General features: G+C 46.4%; 1 protein-coding gene across 1 annotated transcript in view; it reads right to left on the bottom strand.

Moving 5' to 3' along the window:
- CAPN14 (calpain 14) overlaps positions 1-25,956 on the bottom strand; it is a 35,190-nt gene extending 9,234 nt beyond the window's left edge. Inside the window, exons 1-15 of the mRNA XM_070236566.1 lie at positions 25,809-25,956; positions 16,626-16,902; positions 15,332-15,401; positions 14,368-14,486; positions 14,095-14,231; positions 13,495-13,669; positions 12,828-12,893; positions 10,524-10,609; positions 7,953-8,024; positions 6,646-6,809; positions 5,451-5,614; positions 4,929-4,937; positions 2,813-3,018; positions 1,812-1,848; positions 1,277-1,333 (exon numbers count right to left, since the gene is read on the bottom strand). Of these exons, the coding sequence (XP_070092667.1) occupies positions 1,277-1,333; positions 1,812-1,848; positions 2,813-3,018; positions 4,929-4,937; positions 5,451-5,614; positions 6,646-6,809; positions 7,953-8,024; positions 10,524-10,609; positions 12,828-12,893; positions 13,495-13,669; positions 14,095-14,231; positions 14,368-14,486; positions 15,332-15,401; positions 16,626-16,850 (1,587 nt within the window). The 5' untranslated portion in view covers positions 16,851-16,902; positions 25,809-25,956. The remainder of the gene's footprint in view (positions 1-1,276; positions 1,334-1,811; positions 1,849-2,812; positions 3,019-4,928; positions 4,938-5,450; positions 5,615-6,645; positions 6,810-7,952; positions 8,025-10,523; positions 10,610-12,827; positions 12,894-13,494; positions 13,670-14,094; positions 14,232-14,367; positions 14,487-15,331; positions 15,402-16,625; positions 16,903-25,808) is intronic.
- Positions 25,957-26,216: the final 260 nt, after the last annotated feature.

The following is a 26,216-nucleotide window of genomic DNA, read 5'->3' as shown; positions in this document are numbered from 1 at the left end:
GCACATATGCCACTTCTGAGCAGACATCAGTGACACCATTATGTTTCACATAAGGAATGCGGCTAGACATGTCATTAAATCTGGGATTTCATAAGAACTTTTACAGTAGTTTTTAATTGAGTGGCAAGTCCAGAGCACCCCAGCAGAACAGGACTCCCAGGAAGTAGACTGATAGAGAGCAGCAGTTCTCAAGCAGGTTCTAGAGAGATGCTTCAGAAGCTCAGCAAAAAATTTGGTTTGAATTTTATTCTTAATAAATATCCTCAGCCGAGACTCCGGATTTCAATTTTAGAGTTCATCAGAAGCAGCTCTTTACATTAACATTTATCTTTAAAGTATATTAATGAAATGCAAATGTCATAAATTTGAAGTTACAAACAAATACATATTCATAATATACACTTTTTATCTGTTTTATATACATTGGGATTCTCTGTGAGACTTCATTTGGTAAAACGATTGCAGCAGAAAATGTTTGGAACCCCAGGCATGGAGGAAAATATTTCTATCCAACACAGGTAAGACGCTGACATATCTTCTCTGGCTACGTTAAGTAAAGTACCAGGGTGAACACAAGAGAAGATGGGAGGGCAGGCAAGTTGGGAATTAAATTGGGAGCATTACTAACGCTCATGCTCTTCCAGTTTTAATGACATCACTCAGACCCCAGATTTCCAGTGCATTTCTTGCCCTCTTCCTAGATGGGTTTTGTGTCCCACACGTTAGGGACAAAGTGGCCTCCGGAGCCCTGCACTCACACGGCTGGCCTTCTGATCTGGGGAAGCCCAAGGAAGAACTCCAGGGGACCAGGTGTGTGTCCCCAAGTCCTCCTCTTCCCCAAGGCCCTCTTACCAGTCCCAACCCTGGCTCCAGGTGACTACCCAAGGGGTTTCTCTCCCTGGGCTTCCCCCAGATGGCCCACCCCCAGAACCCCAGGGTTTATCATTGCCATGCCCCTGCCCCCTTAATACTGATTCTCAACTCTGCTATATTCCATTTTCTCAGAGATTAAAGATTAAAGTTGCTTCTGCTACAACTAATCAATGTAGCTTCCCAGAACAGACATGCATTTCACGGGAGCCTTCCGGAGACAATATCTCCACTTGTGTCTAGAAACTTGAGGACCTGACTAGAAAGTGGCAGTTTGGGGACTAAGTGGCCTTAAATCCCACTTTATACACAGTGTCATGCAGATGCAAACCCTAACTCCATGGAATGATATGCTCCCCTTTGTCCCCTGCTCCGCCCACCTCTCTACCATGCCAGGTCAACTTACCTTCTCAAAGAGTTTGGTGAAAAGTTCATCCTGCCCTCTGTTTTGGTCTCCTGTTTCCTGTAGGAACAGATAGAGAAAAACTTAAGTCATTCACCTGGATAACTCGACTCTCGGGCACACATGTCTCATGGTTCCCAGGCCTCCAGAATCCATACATTTGACCTTGAGCACTGTCTTAAATTTCCTACTACAGCATTCACACAGCCTCTGTTTCTCCAATTCTTGCTGACTTTAGGGAGGTAGCGAGCAGTGAAATGGGCCAAAGAAACACCAGGTAGAGAGAAGCAGGGGAAAATAAGGTGTAACTCATACAGCTGGGGCTCTAGGCGCTCAATGATGAGGACCTGACCAGAAGGGCAGTTCTCTTGGCGCAAAGGCAGCGGAAGCCGGGTACTCTTAGGGCACAGTAGATAATGTAGTATGTGTGCCACAGGATCTGCGGGCCTCCTCCCCGACCCCTGAATGTGAGGGGAGAAACCCCTCATCCTGGCTTTGTAAGAGTCCCAGCCACATGGAATTCCACCTGACTACTCACCTTAGAGAACACAGCACTGGAATTGCTTCCAATTTCACTGAGGGACACAAAAGACAGAATTACCTCTTGGGGAGCATCTTGGGAAAATTTTGGCCAATATTCCCCCTGCCCTGAGAACTCATCTTCCAAGTTTCTTAGCTGATGGGCCATGTGGGAGTGTCCAGTTCTCACGCCTCAACACTCGCTTCTCCTTGAAAGGTACAGCCCTGTCACGTGGCACGGCACATGTGCCTGGTGCTGTTTCTCACCTATGTGCCTTTGCATGTGCCCAGCCCTCTGCCTGGCAAGCCCTTTACTTCCCCCACCCTCATCTACCTGCTCTTACTCATATTTTAAGACTCAGCAGTCTGGCATGGCGGCGAGGCCTGAGATAAACTCAGATGACATATGACCAAAACATGGAGAAAAAAATGAGAACTGGATTCTAAGCATTGAAGGGTTGTCATGTAAGAACAGTCATAGGCAAAATAGTAAGTTTGACTGGGAGGTGTGTATCCTGGTCACCTGCAAACACTAGGCTTGTCTGAGCCTGCTGGTTGATGACAGCCTCCCCACAATGGAACAACCCCTGTACATCTCTTGGGAATCACCACCTCCCTGAAGCCAGCTCTACTTCCCCCAGGACTACAGAAGGTTGGCCCAGATGCTCCTTCCTGATGCTCTTCTAACATCCTGTGCAGATAAATGCTTGCACAGGGCACAGTATAACATAAATAACTGCTCGTATGTCCATGTCCTTTCCAGACCTTGGGATTCTGGAGGGCAGGGGCCAGGCCCGTTCTATCTTGTTATCTCTAATGCCTGGTAGAGCGTTCACTTGTTAGTGGAAGGAGAGTGGGAAGGAAGAAGGGCTGAGGGCTGTTCTCTCTGCAGCGAGCTGCCCTCCTCTCCTGCTCTCCCTGTCTCTCTTCTGTGTTGGCCACAGAGCCTCAGCGCTCCATCACCTCCCCCTCACCCTCTGTGCCTCCCCTGGCCCAACCGGGAGGGGCCCGTGCCCTTACTAAAAGACATGCTTCCTGGAGAGGACTCTGAGGACGAACTCGGACTCCTGGCGTGCCTCAGATGTGCAGGGCACGATGAGGTATGTCCCTGGCTCCAGCCACAGCTCCTGGCTCACTTCTTTCTCTGTGAGAAACTCCTTAGGCCAACTCACAGGAGCATTTTTCCAGAAGAACCCACGAGGCAGTCTCCTCTGGTCTTCATAGTCCTGTGGTTGAGGACAGAAGGACACCAGTTGAGGTAATCACCCAGAGCTTGTGGCCAGGCCTGAGGCCCTCGGCCAGGAGCAGGACTAAGGTGCCCTCTGATTTGCCAAATCCTACCTTCCCCAGTGGAGGACGGGATAAAGGAGTGAGGAGTGGAGAGAAAAGAACAGAACCTCTCGGGAATGGGCACCTTTGCTGGAACCCTAGATGTGGCTGAATTAACATGTCAACTGGTTTGACATTACACTAAAAACAATATCATATACAAAATCTGTGAGGAATGCCTTGTGTCTGCACTTTCCATTTTAGAGTTAAGGGTCTGAGACTCAGGCAAGTTAGATCACCTGCCCCAAGTCACCCAGCTGGTAAGAGTCCCAACCAGGGTTGGAATTCAGGGCAGCTGAGCTCCCATGCCCATGCTCTTGACACTTCTTGGTGCTGCCTCCATGTATGTGATACACTGCAAGGTTGATTATGACATGATTATGGTTACAGATAAAGATGGGCCACCAACCATCTTCCCACCTACATCATAACAGCTACATATAGATAAACCAGACGCTGCAGGTCATCTCAGGGAAAACAGCCTCATAAAGGAGAATGAAGTTGGACAAGAGCTCAGAGGACCTGAATCAGGCCTCTGGTTCTGACATGGCCCAGGCACATGGTCATCTCATATTCCCTTTCTCTCTCTGCCTCTTTTATCTTCCCCTCTTTCCCATTTTTCTCTCTTGCTTCCTCTCCCCTTTGCTCTCACTCAGGGCTGTGGAGGGAGAGGAGGTCCATATGGAGGATCCTCTCTCCAGTTTACATACAGCTGCTAACAAAGACATTATCCACCCCACCCAAATAAAGACATTTCACGAATTCCACTCAGGGTTGCAGAGACACAATGTATCTCCTGATTATGCCTGCTTTCTTTTATCAGATGATGAGAACCAGGGAATCATCCTGTTGCCATCTTTGCTTTGGCTACTAGGAATCTCAGAACTAAATTTTATAATCAGCCATAGTAGCTGTCCTAGGTTTAGTTTTCCTGGTAGAGTCAACTGCTTACCTATCCCTCATCCATTTATTACTTCTTTCTTACCTTTTAAATTTTGTAACTGGCATATAGTTTTGTTCTGTTTATAATTTTATTGTAGGTTGACCTAAATTCTATTTAGAAATAGGCATAATTTAAATAACCTTTTCTTTTTAAATTAATAGGCAACTTTGTGTGCACTCAGTGTTCCCAGAGGAGGAAAAAACAAAACCGGCCTAAGACACCCAATGCAAAATGGTTTCTTTATAAAAATCCTTCTACTCAACTCAGTCCAATCTGGGAAAATTAAACTTTCCATTCCTGTTTCCTCGGGAAACAAAATAATAGCTGCCACCATTCAGGGGCTGGGATCCCTCAGACCTTCTTAACTGATTTCTCCAGGCTGCCACTGCAGCTGAAATACAGGGTTGTCCTTGTCCTCTGTCTGTATTTCTGTCTCATTTTCTCAAGCCTTTGTCCCTTGTCCCAAAGGAGGTGGGTCGCATCATCTCCTGATGTCCTATATGTTGTAGATCTATTTTCTTATGGGCTTCAGAACTCAGGCAGGATTGTGATTTATCATCTTTCCTGTGCTGTGACAGTCTTCAATATTGGCCCTAGGTATGTATGTAGGCATTTAATAAATTCCAAAATTTATCGGTTCTACACCAGGCTCAGAGACCTCCCTATAGATACATAAAGATATCCTGGGATCCTTGGGTTAAAAGGAATAGCAGATGCTCTTTACTTCCACACACATAGGCAGTTGGCATTATTGTCAGACATTCCCGTAGCTCCTGACACAAGGCTGCTACAGTCAAACCGAACCGCTCGGCCACATGTGACATCACTCCAAACCAGGGCCAGCTGGTCCAGTGTGGAGCTCACCTTGCTCACCTGAGAAACAAGAAACAGAGACCTCATTAGGCAGTGAATCCAGCTCTTTCACAAGCACTAACTCTAATGGAGGCCGATACATAAGAAGACTCTAGCGAGAGGCCCTTCCCTCCCACAAGACTTGCTGTTCCAATCACTGACATTTTAATCCATCACCAGGAATTCTGGAAAAGAGTAAGAGAAGGAGCCCTAGGCTTCTTGGGAGAGGGAAAGGACATCAATATTGATTGTACCGACCATATGTCGGGCACAAGGATCAGCACTGCCACGTGATCTTCTTTTACTCTACCCTTCGCATAAATGTCATCGTCCCCATTTTACAGATGAAGAAACTGATGCTCAAGGGCAAAGAGGTAGCTTGTTCTAGATCACATATTCTTAAAGGACAGAGCCAGAATGTGTACCCAGGTCTGTGCGTGGACAGAGACAGATGATGAAGAGGACAGGAAACAGGGAGAAAGAGTAACGGTTGGAGACCCCACACAAGGCTGTGTGCCCTGGGGGCCCACATACCCTAAAAACATAGAAGCCGATGGCAAAGTGAAGCTTCTGGTTGCGGTGCCTATGCCTGGGCTTCTGGAGCAGGGACACCAGCACTCTGCAGGGCATCTGGAGCTTCTTGCCCTCCTGGGGCCTCCAGACGGATAGCAGGAACTGTGGGTTCTTCCAAAATGTGTCTGGGGCAGAACAGAGCAAGGTGAGACAGGTCCCCAGCTGCCCTAGCATCCCCCTCCAAATCACTGAGAGGGGCACAGACCAGGCACTTGCCTGGGAATCCCATCCAACGGCCCATCTGGACAGAGTCGGGGGCTCCTCCACCTCAGCCCCGTCGTCCCTCCTCTTCCACCTCACACACAGAGACTGACTCTCACCACTATGGCCCTTTGCCCAGCAGGGTGCCTGGCACAGACTCCATGCCCCATCAACGTCTGCTGCCCAGTAAGTGACTGTACTAATTGACTGAGGAGAACGTGTCCACGATCCCAGGGGGATCTGCATTTTAACGGGGACCAAGCCTTAGCTTATGGGCAGCTTCAGCCTTTTGGGGGGAACTTTGCGGGGGGAAGGGAGGCCAGAGCTAGGGGCGCCTTGACCACTGAGACCATATCCCACAGGTCTTTCCTTCAAAGGGATCGCTCAGTACCTCCCTTGTGGAGAAAGGGCTATTGTCACCAAATGGCTCCATTTTGAGAATATAGACACGTTTGTCTCCTGTAACTGATGACTGGGAGTCCTTGATTTTGTTTCTCTACCAAACCCTAGGTAAGGAGGGTCTGATACATATGATATAAATACTATTTCAATCCTGCCTTTAAGGAGTGGTTACTTCAGTACATAAATGTCCTTGTCCTGTAACCGAAGAAAGATTGAACCCACCCTTCTACCATGCAGGTGTGCCTGTGGCCTCCCAGTGCTGAGCAGGAAAAGACACCCTCTGGAAAGATGCAGCCCTGACAGGCTGGCAGCTTCACTGAGAATTCTACGCCTTTGTGCAAATTAGGACCAAAGGTGCCTCATATTCCCAATGGACACAGCCCAGGGCCAGCACACACAGCTCAGCCAGCAGAGCCCCTCACCCTCAGCCAGATGCCCCATGCAGGGCGCGAGCTGCACAGCCATCCACAGTGGCTCTGCCTGCATCCCCACCCTTGCCTGGAAAAGCTGCCACTCTAGATCCAATAGCCCCAGCTCCTGTGCACGCACTCACCTCGGGATGACTTCATCCGGCCACCTGCCGTAGTCCCCTTCTCCCATCTCCCCTCCCTCATGGTGTACGCCCACTTCTGGCCCACCTCCCGACTCAGCAGGCCTGGGGTCAGTTTACAGATGACCAGAAGCATGAAATGTGCTTTAAAGTCCTGCAGTGTCATCCTGTGGAGAGGAAGAGGGAACAACACAGAGACAGACAAAATGACGACCGACGTCTCGTCCTCAGAATTAAAGGGGAGGCTGGTATTAAGCAATAGGCAGCCCAGCCCTCTCTCAGGTCCAGGCCCTCATCCTCCATGCTCTTGTGCAGAGCGGAGCTGGCCTTGGACACATGAGGGTGGGGCTGGCTAGACCAGTATGAGGGGCCATCATGGGGAAGTGGAGCTACCAAGAAACCCCACCCTGTGGCTGGATTAAGCCTCCTACAATGGCTGTCAGAGAGAAATGTTCCTGTTTCACTGAGTGCAGTGATAAAGCAGAGTTGAGGCATTCATAGCTAGTCAATTGACTCGTAAATGCTTGATAAGAATTGCGCAAATAGTTCTCAATCATTAACTGTTAAAAATCTTTGCCTCTACTTGCTAACTTTGTGACCCAAGGCACGCTATTCATACTGTCTGATGCTCAGTTTACTTGTCTGCAAAGTGGAAATAATAGTATTGGCAGGGTTCTTGAGATCAGCAACCACTTCAAAAGAGAGGGCCACAGTGGTCTGAAAAGGATGGGAAATGGGAGAAGAGAGGCCCATGGGAACAGAGTGGAAGTTCATAGGAAGGTGAAAAGTGAAGAGAAAGGGGAACAGATGTGTTCCATGTCAGATACCAGAAACAGCATCAGCTCAGGGCATCTGGGTGGCCTTTCATAAAAAGGGGCGAGTGGCTTTGGGATGGGTGAGAGTAGTGCTATTTTGCTTTGGAGGACAAAAGTGAAGTGGCTGACAGTTTGACAAGATTTTGTAGTCCCTTCTTTCCTCATGTCCTTCTTAGGCCAGGAAAGGCAAAACCTTGGGATTGAGTGTATTGAGTGATGCAAGAGAGCAAGCGGAAGTCAGAGAGGAGGAGGCGGCCACCCCCACACTGTGCTTTGAGCACCCGCTGAGCTCCACGCCAGCAGTCACTGCTCTCATCACAGAGACTGGGACTGTTTACAGGAGTGGTCTTCTTTGCTAGACTCTGAGCTCCTGAAGGACCTTCTTGATCTCTGTACAAGAGGTGCCTGGCATACATGAGGCATCCAATAAAGATTTGCTGGCTGGATGTCCAAATGTAAGCCAGGGCATTTGTCCCGAGTCCCTGAGTCAAATACCAGAATTCTCCATCATCTTTTCTCAGCAGCAGAATCTTCTCCTTGGGGCTCAGTAGCTCCCATGTACTTGAGCTGAAAACAGAAAAGAGATGTTTTCACGGAGAATGAAAAGATTGTGGAAGACATATGAGAAATTCTTTTGTAAATGTTCTATGGTGTCATTATTTATTCTCTTCTTCATGCTGCTTTGCAGACAACTAAATGCCACATCCTGTATTATGAAAGAAACATGTACCATTAATTCATTACTCACGATGAGCCAAGCTCTGGGCTAGGCTCTCGACGTACGTTATATCTTTAAGGATAGCAACAACTTTGCAAAGTAGGCATTTTTATTTCCATTTTAGAGATTAGGAAACTGAGGTTAAAAGAGATTAAATCACTTGCTTGAAGTTGCAAAGCTATTAAATGTCAGAGCTAGCATTTGAGCCTACATTGGTATTGCTTACTTCCAAAGCCTGTCATTTTGGATTTCTATTTCTAGCCATGAAGGATTAAGGCTTTCATGTATCACTTTCCCATCATAAACAACTAAAAATGGCACAAGATATAAGAAATGACTGTTTTCAGGCATTAGACTGCAGGCAGTACAGGATTGTGACCTTGAGAGGAGAGAAACAAATGAGGTAAGCCCTAACATTGCCTAGGCTCCTGCCTGAAACTGATTCCCTGAGCAGCAATGCAGGGAAGTGGAACCCAAAAGAACCTAAAAGTCTTGCTGAGTGGAGGAGGCAGAGTCTGAAGTTCAGGGAGGCCAAGACAGCTAGAATTCCATGAGGGAAGTACCTGAGAAGAGCTGGTTACATGAGGAAGAAGCTCCAGAGAACTTCATAGGGGTTCCCTTGAGTTGTTGGCCAAATCAAATCTGTGCATTCGTAAACTGAAATCCCATAAGACTATACACACAACAATTCCCAGAGCTGACACAAGGCTGGGAATCATTTGAATTCCCACCAGCCAGAGTTGAAAGACCTTATTAAATACATGGGGACTTTAGTGGAAATTCCAGAGGGTCTATACCTTAATAGTAGGGTCAAATTACCCCTGAAATAAAGCTTTCTCTAGATCTGTTCTAAAAGTGCTTTAAATCAAACTTCAAAGTATCAAAAACTAAGCAACTTAACTACCTGCCAGAAAAAGTCCAACATTCTTTAAAGGAATACAACAAAATTCAGCACTCAGAAACTTAAGTTGACAATGTTCAGCATTCAACAAAAAATTGCTAGGCATATGAAGAAACGGAAAATGTGATCTATGACCAGAAATAAAAACAGTCAGTAGGGACAGACCTAAAAATGAAAGAGACGAATTAGCAGATAAGGGCATTAAAACGCTATTATAAATACACTCCACATCCTCAAGGATGTAAAGGGAACTAGGGAAATAAGGAGGTGAGAAGTGGAAGATATCAAATGGAAACTCTAAAATTAGAAAATATAATATCTAAAATAAAAAATACCCTGGATGGGATTAATAGCAGATTAGACACTGTGGAATAAAAGCCCATCATTTTATTTAATCCTCCTCATACCTCTGGCCCAGAGAAATTAAGAAGCTTGCCCAAGATCACACAGCTAACAAACTAATTTAACCTAACTCACCACCTACCTCTAATGCAAATATTTGTTCTTCTGTGAAACAAACCACCACCACCAACATTATGATGCTATATTTCTGTAACACTTTAAAACTTATTTTTATCTCTGGCTTCCATTTTTCCACATAGACCCAGTTCTTCTGACAATTCTCTTTATTAATATATAATAAATATAGTGCAACACATCCTATTAGGAGTAAAATTCAACTTATTTTTCTGAGCCTTCATTTTTTCATCTATAAAAATGACCACATGATAATGTATCTGTGGACCTGTACCAGTATTCTAAAGTGTTATACGGAGTTAAGTATCATAAATCCTCATAGCAAGAGGGAGAAGGACTTTAACACTCAATCTCCCTTTCTGCCTGTGCCCTACAGCCAGTTTGTAACCTGGCAAGCCTACATCCCTTTAGGGTTTCCCTTAGGCAGAAACAACTTAAATGTAGGCTTCTGATCACAATGCCCATAGGTCACTAACTGCAACCAGAATGTAGTGGCCAATCAGATCTGTCTACCTCTGACTCAAGAAGTCCAAGAGTTCACTGAACCATGCCAGGGAAAGAACGCTGGACTAGATACCAAAGACCTTGGTTGAGTCATTCTGTGAGACTTTAAGTAACTCACCCAATCTAAGCATCAGTTTCTCCATCAGTAAAATAGGGATAAAACTACCCACCTTATAATAACATTATTTGGGGGATTAAATGAGATAATAAAAATTCAAAGGGCTTAGCACAGTTCTGGCAAACTTTCAATAAACACCATCACTAATTATTATAATGAATGAGAACACAATCTATATACCATTAAGCATCTTACAAATGTGAGGGATTGACCTTCAGTCTGAAAACCTTCCTGATCCAGACTGAGACCAAGAAAAGAACAGCTCTGCATTTCTGTGCAGATGGCAGCCTCCTCTGCAGCCTTCACCCACCCCTTCCTCACCCCGCCCAGCCAATCTCAGAAGTTCACCTGTCACTCCAGTCTCCTTTCCATTCCACCTTCCCCCAGGGGTTCCGCAGCTTGACTAGATATTCAGGTCCATGTTTCCAGGTCACCTGCACACAATTAGAAGCAGTTTAGGTAGCTGGGCTGGGTGCCAACTGCAATTGCTGCAGATATCTGGATGAGACTCATGCCTGCAGACAAGACCTTGAAGTAGAAGATCAAAGGCCCTGAGAGTCGGTAGAGGAGAAAATGGCTCTGCTGCTTACTGGCTGTGAGACCTAGGGCAAGTTACTTAACTGTATCTGTTTCCTGATCTGTAAAATGAAGGTAATAGTCACATCTACTGCAATGGATTGAATGATGCTCACCCCACCCCCGTACCCAATGATATGTTTACCTAGAACCTGTCAATGTGATCCTCTTTGTAAAAATCGTCTTTCCGGATTAATTAAGCTAAGGATCTTGAGATGAAATCCCCCTGAATTAGGATGGGTCCTAAATCCAATGACAAATGTCCTTATAAAGAAAAGACACAGAGAAGAAGATAGAGGCAAAGACTGGAGCTATGCATCCCAAGCTAAGAAATGCTGGGAACCACCAGAACCTGGAGGAAGCAAGGAAGAATCTCGCTTAGAGCCTTCTGAGGGAGTATGATCCTAATGACTACTTGATTTCAGACTTCTGGCCTTCAGAGCTGTGAAAGAATAAATTTCTAGTGTTTTAAGCCACCCAATTTGTAGTAATTTGTTATGGCGGCTCTTAAACACTTACTTACTCTTAGGGTTGCTGTGAGGATGAAGTGCGTTTACATTTGTAAAGTAGTAAGGATAATATTTAGCATATAATACGTGCTAAATTTTGTTAAATAATTTTGTTAAATATAAATCAAAATACAGATATTAACGCAATGTAATTTTGTTAAATAAATTAAAAGTTCTTGGCATACACAAACAAAATTGATTGAGATCTAGGAGGAAGAAGAAGTCAGGTGTGAGTTGAGCTGAAAAGATTTGAAACGGACTTAAAGGGAATTAGAGGACTTTTGAGAAGTGGGGCTCTCCAGTGAACAGCAGAGGTTCTTTAAGATGGAACCTGCTGATTTTTCATCTCCATGCTTTGCTCCTGCTTCTTTCTCCACCAGGAATACCCTTCTCCTCTCTTACAAATCTACCCATCTTTCAGGGGCTAACTCAATGTCACCTCCCCTACAAAGCCTTTTCTGACTTGCCCCTACCCAACAAGGTAAATGTCTTCTCTTCTACCTCTGAACCCTTAAAGTCTTTCATCTATGCTTTCTTCTCTCGGTTTCTACTTTGTTTCCTTATTATTTTCAAATATGGTTTGCCCCCATTCTTGACTGTAAGCTCTTTGTAGGCAGGGTCCCTGTATGATTCATCTTTATCTCAATGCTCAATAGAGTTCAAAAGATGAGTGGCAATGGAAGGAAACTGAGAGACTGCTGAAAAGTAGTATGTGAGAAGGAAGCAGGAATCTGGGAGGGAAGACCCGGATATAAAGGCTACTATTGGTAGCCCAGAGCAGAGTGGAGCTCAAGGAAGGGTTGTGATGATCCTGGCCCTGATATCAGTTCCCCTACATTAAAGCCAGCACATATTGGGTTAAAACCAAAGTGCTCATCCCCTTTCCCTGCTTACTCCTCAGCTTTCCGGCACCAGAATCCACGATCCACCATAGAGGCAGACAACCAAGAACATCTACCTGTGCATTCCCTTATCTCACCATCTCCTCCCTGCAAACTGCCTCACAAGGTCAAATGTAGGCTGGTGGGAAACCAGCCTACTGGTTGGCAATTTCCCACCAGCCAGGCCACAGGATCCCCCTCCCTACAAGAAGCTGCATTCCTTGCAAACTTGAAAACCCCTCGCCTCTCGTCTTTTGGGGAGACAAGGCAAATTTGAGGGCTCACTCTCATCTCCTGGCTGAAGTTACCGGAAATAAAAACTCTTTCCTTGCCATAAGCCTGGCATTCCAGTTTTATTTGGCCCCTCTTCTGTGGTGGATTAAGAACCTATGTTTGTATCCACTAACAGTGATGCCCAGAAGGGCAAGATGGTCGATTGGCTAGGGCTGCCCCATGGCAAGAGAGGAGGCTGAAAGAGGCTCTGCACTGAAGGTGGCAAAGGCTGAACCCACCACTGCACCCCAGAAAATAGGTGCAGAGTTATAGGGAGCCTACCACCTGCATTGAGGGACCCACTGCAGACTTCACCCCCTAGACTGGGCGCAGATACTGACAGTCACCAAGATGAGCCAAGGCCTTGGCGAGAAGCCCGAGGAGAGAAGGGGGAGGCTTCTGGTTCTACGCACCTTCCTGATTCCTGTGAGAGTATAGGCATGGCCACCCACCAGCCCGGTCTCCAGCACCCTCTCCTTCTGCAGAGACAAGAGAGCTTGTCAGTCCTCTTCTGTGTATGGCTTATTCAGGAGTCGTGGGGACCTGTTTGGCTGGAGAGACGGGTTATGGGGAGAGGGTGGGACAGACCCCAGCTGTGTTTCCTTACAGTTTTCAAAGCTCTTCAGCACCCACAGCCTCGTTCGAATCAGTAAGACAGGGTGCCACTCTGCAATGATTATAACCCCATTTTACAGCCGACAAACTCAGATTCCGAGCTACTAAGTTGTCATGTGAGATGACACGGTTGTTAGTGGAGGCAGGGCTGAACCCAGGGCTTCCTACTCTAGTTCCATGTTCTTGGTTGTTATTGAATTAGACAGTGAAGACCAGCTGTGCTGGTAAAGTGCCTTGCACGTGGTTGACACTTCATAACTGTTAGCTCCCTTCTCTGAACACCATCTGTATTCCACTGTGGTCTTGCCTGTCCTGAGGGCTCAGCTCTGCTGCTGTGATTTGAACATCAGCACTCTAGGGTGCGAGTTGGTGGAAGTCTTGGAGCCTACACTGAGATGAGAGCAGCAGATGAAGGGGACGGGAGCAGAGGGGGGGAATTTCTGCCAGTGCCCAGCCCAGTCTTACCCCTGAGTGAGTCTGGCAGCCAATGAGGGTCCTGCTGTAGGTGGCTCGGGTTAGGATGTCCCAGAGGTTGCCAGGGACTTCTGCCAGGTTGATGGTCACTGTCACCCCTCCGGTGAAGTCCACAAGGGCCTCAGATACCTGTCCAAGCTGCAAGTCTTCATAGGAGCCAGAGAGCCTGCCCAGGGAAGGAGTAAACATGGGGGGAGAAGGAAGGGGCATGGATGCTGTAGCCTGGGATGGTTCAAATGGGTCTTGTGAAACCCTGCTTGGTTATTCTCTGGGCATGTGTCAGCTAACCCTTCCTTCTATCCCATCCCAGGGGCAAAGGAGAAAATATATATTCAGGCTTCCTATCCCCATTAAACAACTGAATCCATCAGGAAAGGCAAAATTGTTGAAGGCTTGTTCAGATGGGGTGACCCCTACAGAAGAGACTCTGAGTACGTCACTTCTATATTCGCTGAGTTGTGCCTCAGTATCTTACTGGGTAAACTTTACCTGCCTCCTCTTGCCTTCCCTCAACACTGAGGAGACACAGAGAGACAGACAGGAGGGAAGGGAAAGAAGGGGAAAGGAAAAGATTTCTGGTAGTTATCCTACTTAGCATAGGCCTTTTCCAGAAGAGCTCCCCAGAACAAGTTCTTGTAGGTAGAAGAGACAAAGACCAGTTGGCCAGCCTCATTCACAGGCAGTCGGTCATCTATCACCACAGGAACCCACTTCCCAAAGTGCCAGAACTGGAAGGAGAGAGTGCCCACTGGTGAGTGAAGATTGCCATGGAAGATGGTCAGCCCAGGAGGCAAAGATATGGCTCTTCCAAGAACTCTTTTTATTATGGCCCTGTCCAGGCTGGGGCACCAGGAGGACACTCACCCAGAACTGGAAGATACCAGCATACTTCTCAGTGAAACTCTGATTTAGTGGAACTACCCGACTCAGGATGTCCCGGTGCAGAGTCAGAGCTTGCAAAGCAGCCAAGAACCAGCAGTCGCCTAAACCAGACACAGTATCCTCATTAATCTGCATACGTGCATGCACATTCTACAGGTGTCTGCATGGATGTACTGTACATACATGCAAATTCTACAAAGATTTCCATGAATCTAGTGAGGACTTGTTGCACACAAGAAATGTCTGGTCCCAGTTGCTATCCTTTCAGGGCTTGTAGCCTAATTTAGGAGAAGGGCATTATATACTGTGGAGGAAGATGGTGAGTGAGCAGAGAAGGGTGGTGGGGAACACTGGCTGGGATCCTGACTTAATACCAAGAATCATATTCCTGGACTACCTTTTAGCTTCCCAAATGCCCCATCCACAGGAACTTGGATCCAAACTCAACCAAACATTTTCAAGTGCTGTCTCTGCAAGTGATTTATGTTCTGGGAAAGCCTCAACCCTTCTGGACTCCATTTCTCTATCTGTGGAGTGGGCATCACTACATTTGTGCCTTCCTTCAGGGACAAGGGTTTTTTCTAGTCTTCTAAAAATAAAGTTGGGTGGAGGATAGGCCTGCTTTGTTCTATTCTGGGGCATCTATCTAGTGACTGGTGTGCCAAGAAGAACTCATTATGGTGTCTAAAGAAGAGTGAGCACATTTTCCCAAGATGAAACTTATGGAAGGAGGATTACCATTAGGCAAGTTTTGGCATTCCCATGACCGCAGAGGACCAATTGTTATCATTTTCTCTGCATTTGACACAGCATGCCAAGGTGGAGTTCAGGGTGGCCATTTGCCCTTTTGAAATCTCTCGATTCCCCTCTTTCCCTCCTACTCTGCCTTGGCTAGGCCAGGCTCACAGGCACCAGAGGTGTGTCTCCAGGGGCTGTGCAGACTTACCTACCACTCCTTGGCACAGATCCAACCTTTTGCCCTTGGCAGAATAGAACTGGGGATTGCTGTGCAGCTCCTGTGGGGACAGATGGACTCATCATTCTGGCTGAGAACAAAGATCCTGGAGCTACAATGACCATAGTTTCCCATACCCCACAACTGGACTGATGGGAACACACATGTAGCATACATGTGAAATCAGGGTTGTCCCAGAAAATCTGGCACACAGACTCTGCCTATTGTATTTCTCATTCCTTCTTGCAAGTCGTGTCAGTCAGAGTCCTGGAGAACTCTGTGGAGGTAGTGAGAAACAGCACTTGTACCACTTGTATCTTGGAGTTTCTATGAAAAAATGGAAGCACCTCTTTTAGGGCATATTCTCATTTTTCCTAGAGATCTTCCCATTCTCCATATTCTCTCTCTTCTCCTCCTTCCCACCCCAAACCCCCAGTATAACAGCCTTTTTGACTTTGCATGCTGAGATGTGGGCTGGGGTGGGGGTGGTAAGTGGGGATGCTCTCTGCTCCATGGTCTAAGTTCTCAGTTTTTGCACGGGCACAGTTCCCCCAAGGTCAGATGTGTGACAGACTCTACGTGAGCAGCTCCCAAGATTTTTCCGGGAGAAGTAGAATCTTGGCTGCCATCTAGTTTAAGAGGCCCACTTGGGAATTTTACACATAGTAGGGACTTGATCAGCCTGGGGCTGCAGGCTTTGATGGTGATGGCTGAATAGGGAGCAGAAAAGGGAGAATTTGCAGCATAGGTTGACTTCACCTTGTTCACTAGCCACATTCTGGAAATCTTGCAGGTTAATCAAGTTTGAGGGAGCTGGATTGCACTTGAACACATTGACTTTTAAAGGAATTGTTGATGCATTTTCTAAAGTGAAGCATACTTCTGTAAAGTGATTAGCAGCTTCCTAATTTGCATGTTTCACGAGCCTGATTTTGGAGAAGGGGAGTGAAGATATATTAGAATTTGTCTCTCTGGCAGATGCTCTGGATGGTGACTCAGGATGCCTTGGCATCTCCGATGGAGCTCAACAGTACCTTGATATATTTTTGGCTGCAGCTGCTCTGTGTATTTCCTGGCAGTCCTGAGGGAGAGCTCCATCTTAGACCCCTCTCAGGATCACCCCTGGTTTTGTCTGGAAAATGGGAATGAGGGGACTTACCCTGCTCCCTTCACATGGGATCAATGACAGTAAGACCTGATATCTGAAAGCCCTGAGCCCTCGGAAGGAAGGTCTGGGTTGACAGGTTTATTGCGTGTGTCCGAAGGCCCCTTCCCGGCCCCTCACCGGCGGCCTCCTCCACTGCAGGCGGCGTGGCAGCTTCCGCAGCAGGGGTCCGCTGCCGATGGAGCTCAGGGTGGCCGGGAAGCTGTCGTCTTCAAAGAGACAGCTGTCCCTCAGGCACCTTTCCTGGAGGGCCTCGTAGTCCTGTTTGGGGAGCTGCGAGGAGCCCCCCGTTGAGTCCTTCCGCCCCAGCTTCCATCTGCCTCGGAAAGATGGCCACAGAGACATGGCAGGCTGTGGGTCTGGACCCCAGGGGTCTTCTGGGTGGTCTCTGTTGCCCCTGAAATGGAGAGTTCGGTTTACTCACTTCCTGCTTATGCTCTGCCATTCCCACAGAGAGGAGGAGGAAGGTGGAGAACATGTGAGAAGGAGAAATGAGCCTGTGAGGAAGCACCTGGTTCGATTCTTACCCCAGAGAGTGAGGGTCCTTGAGCATTGGCTCAAGTGCTTCGGTTCCTGGTGGGGGCTAGAGGCTCCCACAGCGAAAGCTTGTGGTAAAGAGGGGTCTCTCCAGCCTCGGGGCTAGGTCCTGGGCCCCCGACTGAGCCAATGTCACAGGGCCACTTCTGCTTAAAGGACAGGCAGGGAGGAGAGACGCAGAAGCTGAAGCTCAGTTCATTGGGCTTGAGGGTCCATGCGCCAGATAAGGAGGGAGGAGTGGCTGTCCCTTTTGTCCTGCCTTGCAGGACCTGCCTGCTGCTGCCTCTGAGCCCACACACATTCTTCCATCTGCTCCAATGTCCTCCTCTGTCTTCCCTGGAACCTTGTCTCTGGCTGTCCTCCTTCTACATTCTCTTCAAAACTAACTCCTTCCTTGAAGATATTTTTGGCAATGTAAGAAAAAAATCACTCATATATTGTGGCAAATTTGACAGTTGCCTATATCTGCCATTCACCCCTTTTCCGTATTAATAGAATCTCAGTTTTGATCATCCGGCTATAAAACTTGATTTCCTGGAACTTCTTGCAGGGCAAACTGGCCACACAATATAGTGCTGGCCCATTAGATGAAGGTGAAATTCTACTAGGTGAAGCTTTCGGAAGAGCTGTGACTTTCCCCAGTAAAAAGGGTTGGCCCCAGTTGGCACTACTTTTGACTTTCCCCCTTTTCCCTTCCTAGAAAGCTTGGAGTGTGATGTGATGCCCGGAAATGAAGCAGCTGTCTTGGGACTATAAGGAAAAAACCACATGCTAAAAGAAATCTGAATTTTGATGATTTCCTTAAACAAATGCACCAGCCTTGGGTGGCTTGCCTCTGGACTTTGTATTACATCAGAAGGATAAACCATTTGCTTACTTAAGTCAGGGTAGTGGCTAGACTTTGCAGTGTTCTTTATGTCATCCGCTGTGTGTATGTCTATTACATGCAGCCATAGTACTCTCAACTGATACTCAATGGCATGTAAAATTTTACATACATTTTTAGGGGTCAGTGGATCCCTCAGCTCACCCATGAGCTTCATATTAAGAGCTCTGCAAGCCAGTTGGGTCCCACGAACCCCAATATTCCAGCATATCCTTACATCTCCTGCATCTCTTTTTGTGCGGTTGTGATTGGTTAAGTCAATGATTTTATGACCTCTATTTTTTGCATTCTTATCCATGTAGAACCAGAAAATGTCAGAACTAGAATAGGCCTTAGAAATCATCTAGTCAAGTATTTCCTAAAATTATTTTAGCGATGGGGTTCCTTCTTCAAGTGAAATCCTACAGAACTCAAGGGTGGAGGCTTGAGTTTGCAAATCAGACCTCAGTGCATCTTTGAAAGGTTTCTCATTTTATGGTCTGAAAGCCACCAATCTTATGTAGCCTCCTTCATTATTTGAGTGTTAAAACTGAAACTCATTCATCCATTTGTTCATCAAAAACTTTATTGGGAACTTGTCATCTGCCTGATTTGAGCTAGGCACCATTCATCAGAGATAGTCCCTGTCCTCATGGACCTTACAGTCTAGGGGGATAAAATTATCTTTCTGGTGCTGCACAGGGAAACTGAATCAGAGCCCTATCCAGAACCCAGGGCCTTGATCCCATAACAATGCTCAGCCTTCAATGCCAGCAACTCCTATTTGTGCCAAGTACAGTGTGTGGGACAGAATGTATATGCAGTCAAAGCAGCCTGCAAATAGGTCTATACCAAGTATGGGTACTCTCTCATGGCTGTGGGAGTGATCTGAGGGTCCTCTTCATTGGTCAAGATCTTGGCCACTCTCCACAGTCCAACTCGATCCCCCTTCCTTGAGTGCCTGGCCTTCACTGAGTTCCCCTCATCCTGACTGTCTTCTGCCCCACTGTCTGCCCCACAGGGCACCCTACTGCCCTCTAATTGGTGCTTCTCAAATTATCACTAGTGAAGGACCTGTATTCTTTTGTTTCCAGTTTATCAGAAACTTAATGAAAATAAAGTAACAGAAAAATAAAATTTAAAAATGATAGACAAAATACAAGCCCTCCTTTTAAAAGACTTTTTTTTTTTCAGATTCAACAGAAAATTACTTGCTCATTTGCTATAAAAGTTTCTAAACACTTACCCTTACTTTTGTACTTAGCTCATCCTGCTCTGCGGTAACCAGGTCGTGGACTGGCCTTGTCCTTGTACCCCTCTGTGGGCTCCAATGTCCTCTGCTCTGCTCTGACCAAGTTGTGTATTGAAACCTCCTCTGCCCCATGCCAGGGTTTCATCCTCCGTGGGATTAACACTGGGGAAATGCTACTGGTCTCATACCCTACCCCGCTCGGAGGTTAGGACAATCAGATTCCTGGTGTTCTTATTTGTCACAGGTGCGTGTCACAGATCTTCCCGGGGGAAGACCCAACCCTCTCCTAACTTGAGTCATACGGATCAGAAGCTGTTACCCAAGTCTTGTGTTTCCCCCTGAGTCTTTCTTCCTAATATGGACTAACAGGCAAAGCTTCCTCCAGCCTAACCCTAACAAGTTTCTTGGATCACATTTACATATACAAATGAACAAGAGGCCACACAGAGGCAAGGTCGCACATTTTTGTCCTACAAGCCTGGAGAGCAACCCTTTGCTGCTTGTGACATGACAAATGATAGCGGGTCCCTTGGCTTCAGAATGTGACCCAGGCACACGCTCTCCTTAGAGAGCACTGGGTCACACAGATTCTTCTTCAAGCCTGAAAACATTGCATCTCATGATATGGTGCCTCGTGAGGCTCAGAGGACAAAATTCCTATCACAGGATCCTCTCACCCTCCAAACTTCAGAATGAGGCCACACACCATCACCTTATCTTTAAATAAGTATTCCTTAGCCATTTTAAAGAAAGTCTAGACACAGATGTGGGTGGTTGGCAGTTCTTGCCTATCTTCTGTAGGTTATAAGCTGAGGATGAAATTGGCTCATTCTCAGATTGCTGCAGCTCTTTGCAAAGGGCCAGACAGGTCTTGGTTGTATTTGGAAATTCTTTTTAACTATTGAAAGTGAACAGTGTTGGGGCAAGCCCATAAAATAAGGCTATACAAATAAACAGGAAAAAGCTAGCTGGGGCACAAGATATTAGAGTGTGCAGCCTGAAGGCATGCTGCCCGTGTCTGAGAGCCCTTTCCTTGGCTCCCCAGAGGGTGGGAGACTCCTCTGTCATGTTCTTCATGTCAGAGTTCATTTGTACTCAGCAAATAGAGAGTCAGAGCCACAATCTTCACTTTTTCCATATTGACTATGCTTGCCTTCTCTCTGTATGTTAGGTGCAAGGGAGAGCTTTGTGATGATGAGGGTTACCCCTAGTTCTCATGATCCAAGGAGGCCTTTGAGTGCTCACCAGCTGGTGAACATTGAGGAGCATCACCAGGCAAGACACTTGAGTGTGTTCCATGCCTTCGGTCCCCGCCCTGATGTTCAGTTCATTCCAATGTTTACTGAGTACCTGCTATGAGCTCGCCACTGTGCCTATGCTGGACACGTACACCCAGCTCTTTACTCACCTATAAGGGTGGCGTCGGGGATCTGGAAAGGAAACAAAAGAAATCAGAACCACGTCCTTGCTCACAGGTGCTCTGGACCTGTAGAATCCTCCTCGGGGATGATTAATTTCCAGAGAACTCTGGCATCTTGCCACAGCCCACTAAGTTGTCTGAGGTAAAATTGGAATAGAAACTGAGGCTCCTTGCGCAATGGCTCTGTCTACATGATAAAAAGCGTTGAATTGAAAAAATGATCAATCCCATGCTCTTGACAGTTGGAACAAAAGAACAAGACTAACTATCGGCTCTGCCTGATGTATCTTGGGCAGGGACTGTACTTCTTTTGTGTAAGAGGCCCTGGACACTGGCCGTGGACACTGGATTTGGAATTAGAAAACCCAGGAGGTGGCTGGGTTTGCCGCCTCTTACCCATGTGCCTGTGGGCAGACCCCTTACCCTCTCTAAGCTGGTTTTCTTACCTATAAAATGGAGCTGACACATGCTCTGTCTACTCTCAGGACTCAAAAGAGGTAACAATGTGAAGTGGCTTGAAGAAACTTTAGTCTAAAGCAGGGCTTGGCAAACTATGGCCCAAGGTTCAAATTTGGCCCACCCCTGGTTTTTGTAAATAAAGTTTTATTGAAACATGGCACTCTTCCCTGTTTATATACTGTCTATGTCTGCTTTACAACAGCAGAGTTGCGTAGTTGCAGCAGAGATTATATGGCCCACAAGCCTAAAATATTTCCTGGCTGGCCCTTTATAGACGTTTGCTTAAGGCACCGGCTCACTCAGGTAGATTGTTGTTGCCCAGGGCTAGGCACAGGAGTAAGCTCCAAGGAGGGACTCACAGAATAGAATGTGGTTAATTGAGTCCATCATCAAGAATTCCTCTTAATGGAACTGAATTTAACTCTAGTGGATTCATTTATTTCTTTACAGACTATAAACATTTCCATTTACATCTGTGTCTCAAAAAGACTTGAAGATGTGGCCTGCTATTTCTCTCTGCTAAAGTCTGGCCTCTGATTCATTTTGAGATGTGATGACATCAGACTTCCTGGGCAGTTTTCAGAGGGTTTTGTGTGTACTGATGGTGAATAGGAAAACCCACCTCTCCATGTACAGATCATGACCTGTTCCTGAAACCGGATGTGATTTTGCAAAATTAATAGTTTGAAAGGATCTTGTAAGTTTTTACTATTTAGATATCTGTCTGCATTTAGATTTAGTTTTTAAGAGAAGACCCCAAGCACTCTTGATTTATAGAGCAGACATTTGCCCTTCAGGAAACAATGAAGAATGTGCCTAGCTGTGAGCTATTGAAGGCAAGAATAGTATACATTTTTTTCTTGATTCCCAGAGCCCAGCATTGTATCATGAATAAAGAGATGCTTGAAAAATGTTTGTTGACTGGCTGATTGACTGGCTGAATGGACAAATGTTCCTTCATTTGTGAAATGTAAAGACTGACAAGGCAAGCCCTCTCTGCCCCTCATGGTACGAAGCTGAAATGAGATAAAGGATGTGAAAACCTTTTGTGAGCTGTCAATGATTTGGTTGCTCTTCTGGTGTTCTGATCACATCCCCGAGAACTGATTGAGGTTGAGGCTTGCTTTCAGGGGCCTCCTTAACAGCCCCCTTTTCTCACCCAGGCTTGCTGTAGGGCTGTTTTCCAGGGGGTGATGTGGGATCCAGGAACAAAGTAAAATCAAGATCAGCCATCAAGGAGAAAGGAGTCTCCGAAGGGAACATGCATCTTGGGGGTAGACTGGGGGGAAGAGAGGCAGGAAGCCCCCCGCCTTAGCTAGTGATGCTGGAGGTCCTCTGGGCTGATTGCATGCTTATTTGGAGATATAAGAACTTGGCTGGTGGAGCTCCCTACCCACTCCCAGCTGCTGCATCTTCCGTCTGACTCCATGAGACACTGCACAGCCATAAATCTTTGTAGAAGTGCAGATACCCCCAGACACTGCCAGAGCATGAGTCTGCACCTTGAGTTGCCAGGCAGTGGAGACAGCTTTCCCTGGACTTAGGAATATTCCCTTGGCCTGTGTGGAAACCAGACCCTGATGTCACTCATTGCAGGTGAACGAAATATCAGGCTCGAAGGAATTTGCCCCTGTGTACAAGTAAGACCTCTGAGCAGTTCCAGTGGGCTCTTGGCCTGCTCAACCTGACTGGGATGAGCCCTGGGGCATCTCTTTGGCACATCCTCTTCTTCACTTTCTTACAGGGTCCTCATCCAGAACCTCAGTGGGGTCACTCTATTCCCCTCAAGCCTGCTTCTGGTTTTATGATTCCCACCCAGGAGGTGGCAGCACCCTAGTCTTAGAGCCATTCCCTACTCTTATTTCTCCACCACCTTCCACACTTCTAAAGGACCAAGTCTTGATTTTTCTCCTTTCTGAATATTTGAAACACATTTGAATAGGAGTTTTAAACAGGTGTATATTAGCTCCTCTTATTTTTTCAGGTATATTTACATCTTAAAGGAGTCACATACTTAGAGCTGCTTTACCCGATCAGATAGATGTCACTTTTCTTCCCTCTGATCCTGCATTCACCATCCAACTGGCCACGTCCTGTCACTCCCCTCAGACCCACACAGCACGTGGTGGCCTCAAACCAGTCAGGCTCTTGTGCTTTGGCCCGCTTCTGTGTAAACAACCTGCAGCACTCACCGTCTGCTCCATCCCAACTTATCTTTCTCCCCGCACACAAACACAAGATGTTTCTTGCCCTCTCTGCTTCCAATTGTGTCCATCCTTCAAAGCTCAGTTCAGCTTTCCCCCCCTCCCCAGAGCCTTCCTAGCCCCTCCAGCACATTTTATCTTCTTCTCCTCACAGCCAGTTGCCTCTATGATGCACAGATGTTTTCAGCTCAGCAAAGGTATTCTAAGGATTTCTGATCCGACCTTGTGGGACAGGAAGAGACTGATGTAAAGGAGCTGCCCTGAAAACCTGTTATGATGGAGTACTTGCCCTTTGTTCAAGGGCATGAAGTGGGGAGGAGGATGCTGGGTAACAGCACCTCTTTTCCTCTGAAAGCTCAGTCCTGGACTTGAGGGATGGATGGCTTCCCACTTTAGGCTACAATTTAAGCTACACTGGCACGTCGAGCTATGCAGTTCGAAACCTGGCAAAACTTTGGAAAAAGTAAGTCAAGTCAATCAAAAACATCTTTTAGGAAAACTATTTGGTAGTGAGTACTAAAGCTAAACATATATACATCCTATGACACAATTCCTGGGTAAGAAAAATGCTTAAATTTACGCACCAAAAGAAAACTACAAGAATATTCATAACAGCGCTATTCAAAATAGCCCTGAACTGAGAAACTACCCACATGCCCATGAACATGGATAAATAATACTGGCGTATATTCACACAATGGAATACTACACACCTTCGAGAGTGAATAAACAAGAGCTACACACTGCAATATGGGTGGAATTCACATACAGAGTACTGAGGGAAAAGATCCAGACACAGAAACCCTATGACTACGTTTACATAACTTTCAAAAAAAGGTGCCAATCTGTGTTAGAAATCAGCTTAGTGGCTACCCTTGGGGTGGAGAGATTTATCACAAAACCAATTATACCACTAACAGTTAAATCAATTCTATTCCTTTCTATTGATTGTTTTATGGTCAGGAAAAAGATTTACAAGGGAGATTGAAAAGTGGTAGATTCAACTCATTTAAACAAGGCTTTATTGAGTGTCTCCCAAGGAAGTCACAGTCCAATGGCCAGGCTCCCACTCTTAAGGGAGTTCTCTTCTTTTCACTGTGAGGTGCTCAGTCTGTGTGATGATCAGTACTCACCTGCCCAAGAATCCTCACTCTAGAAAGTCAACATACCCTCTCCCCCGGTCGGGTCTGGGAGATCTCCCCAGATTGAAAAACCTACGTCTGCTCTATTGGTTCAAGATTAGGATCATAGTTCCAGCCCTGAGCTCTTGTAGACTACATCTGGCATTTCTGAAACAAAAATGTTTGAGCCATATCCAGGCTGCAACCCACCCAAAACATAGGAAAAGGTTACAAGCTGAGCTGAGAGCTAACTGCCTTCCTCCAGAGTCATTCAGAGCCTCAATCAGTGACTTCTGATGTCCAGAGGCCAGCAAACTGCTCCAGCCAAGGTGATTTCTAGATTTCTAGTCTGGGCCAGGGCTGTCACCCAGCACCATGCTGATAATTATCCTGTGAGGGATGTAGGGGAGGAAAAAGTTTTCCTTGACCCTCTTAGGGTCCTGGTTGGGTCTGAAAATTAAACTGACAAAGACAGATTAACAGGAGAAAAGCACACAAATTTGACAGAATTTTTACATATACGTGGGAGCCTTCACAAGAAATGAAGACCTGAAGAAGTGGGCAGAGCAGGAAGTTTTCATACCTTTTAGACACACACACACAAAATATGAAGGATTGACAAGACAGAGGGTTTGGGCTAGGGGCAGTAAACGTTGAAGAAGTAACTAGGAAGATTAGGGTGAGTTTAACAAGGTTTATTTTCAGATTTCTCCAGTGCCTTCTCTGGGCTGATGAGAGTCTGTCTCCAATAAAAGGAGAATTTATTTCCTGCCTGTGGGCGGAAAAGGGGGAGTTTTGTCCGTGCCTACTGCTTCTTAATTGCCTTTAGCTGAAAATAATCTTTTATATCAAAGAGGCATATTTTGGTGTGACATATTCTGGCTTCCATCAGGGACAGTTTCACTCTCACAGAATGTGAGCATCGTCATCAGTGTCTTCTTCACATCTGATTTCACAGAAGTCAGACCAACCTTACTGTCTGTTAGCACCCAGAGAGTAGCCTGCCTCCTGGAATATCAGGATCCCAGCCACCTCTAGACCCCTTCCAAAATCAAGGCGGCTCAGAAGACCCCTGGGATGTTCTGTGCCCTGTAAAATAACAGCACCTAGCAGCATCAGTAACTCCACCAAATAACCATGGAGAGAAATCAGAGCTGGAGGGACTTCAGAGACCACTCAGGCCCAAAGACTCTCCTATTTTACTGAGGAGTCTAGGCAAAAAGAATCAAGTCGGCTCTTCAAGGTCACACTGACTAGTGACAGCAAAGTTGAGAACAAAATTCTGATCTCCGGACTCCAGGGCTCTTTCCACATACACTCTGACTGCAAAGTTCAAACCAAGAGAAGTAATTACCTGTCTCACATTTTCTGAACCCAGACCTTACAGAGGCCTACTGTGGGCTCTGGGCTAAACCGGACCTACGTTTGGAGCAAAAGAAATTTACCTGCACAGAAGATCTTGCTTCTTTGAGGAAATGGACAGGCTTTAGTTGCAATGCAGTCAGAAGCCCACTGCCCAAGACCACCCTTATCTCTGGTCCTTTCTGTGCACAGGGGCCTGACTGAGAGTCTGAGTCTCCATCGGCGAAAGCCTTGGCTCCTCCCCACTTCTCTGGAAGGAAGGGGAGCACTCAGAAACTCGTGATGTTATTCTGCAAATCCAGTTATTTTCTTAGAACACCACACAAACAGAACTTCTTCCGGTAATGCCTTCACAAGAGAGAGAGTTAGTCATCTTCTCACTTCCAGATTAGGGAGGGTGTTTGGAGATATGACTTAGAACATGATTTCATTGCAGGAAATAAAGCAATTATTATTTTCTTTTGTGATCTTCAGAGTTTGAGGCAGCCCTC

Source organism: Equus caballus, chromosome 15, assembly GCF_041296265.1.
Source record: "Equus caballus isolate H_3958 breed thoroughbred chromosome 15, TB-T2T, whole genome shotgun sequence".
Taxonomy (NCBI): domain Eukaryota; kingdom Metazoa; phylum Chordata; class Mammalia; order Perissodactyla; family Equidae; genus Equus; species Equus caballus.
This window is presented reverse-complemented; position numbering and strand designations above follow the sequence as displayed.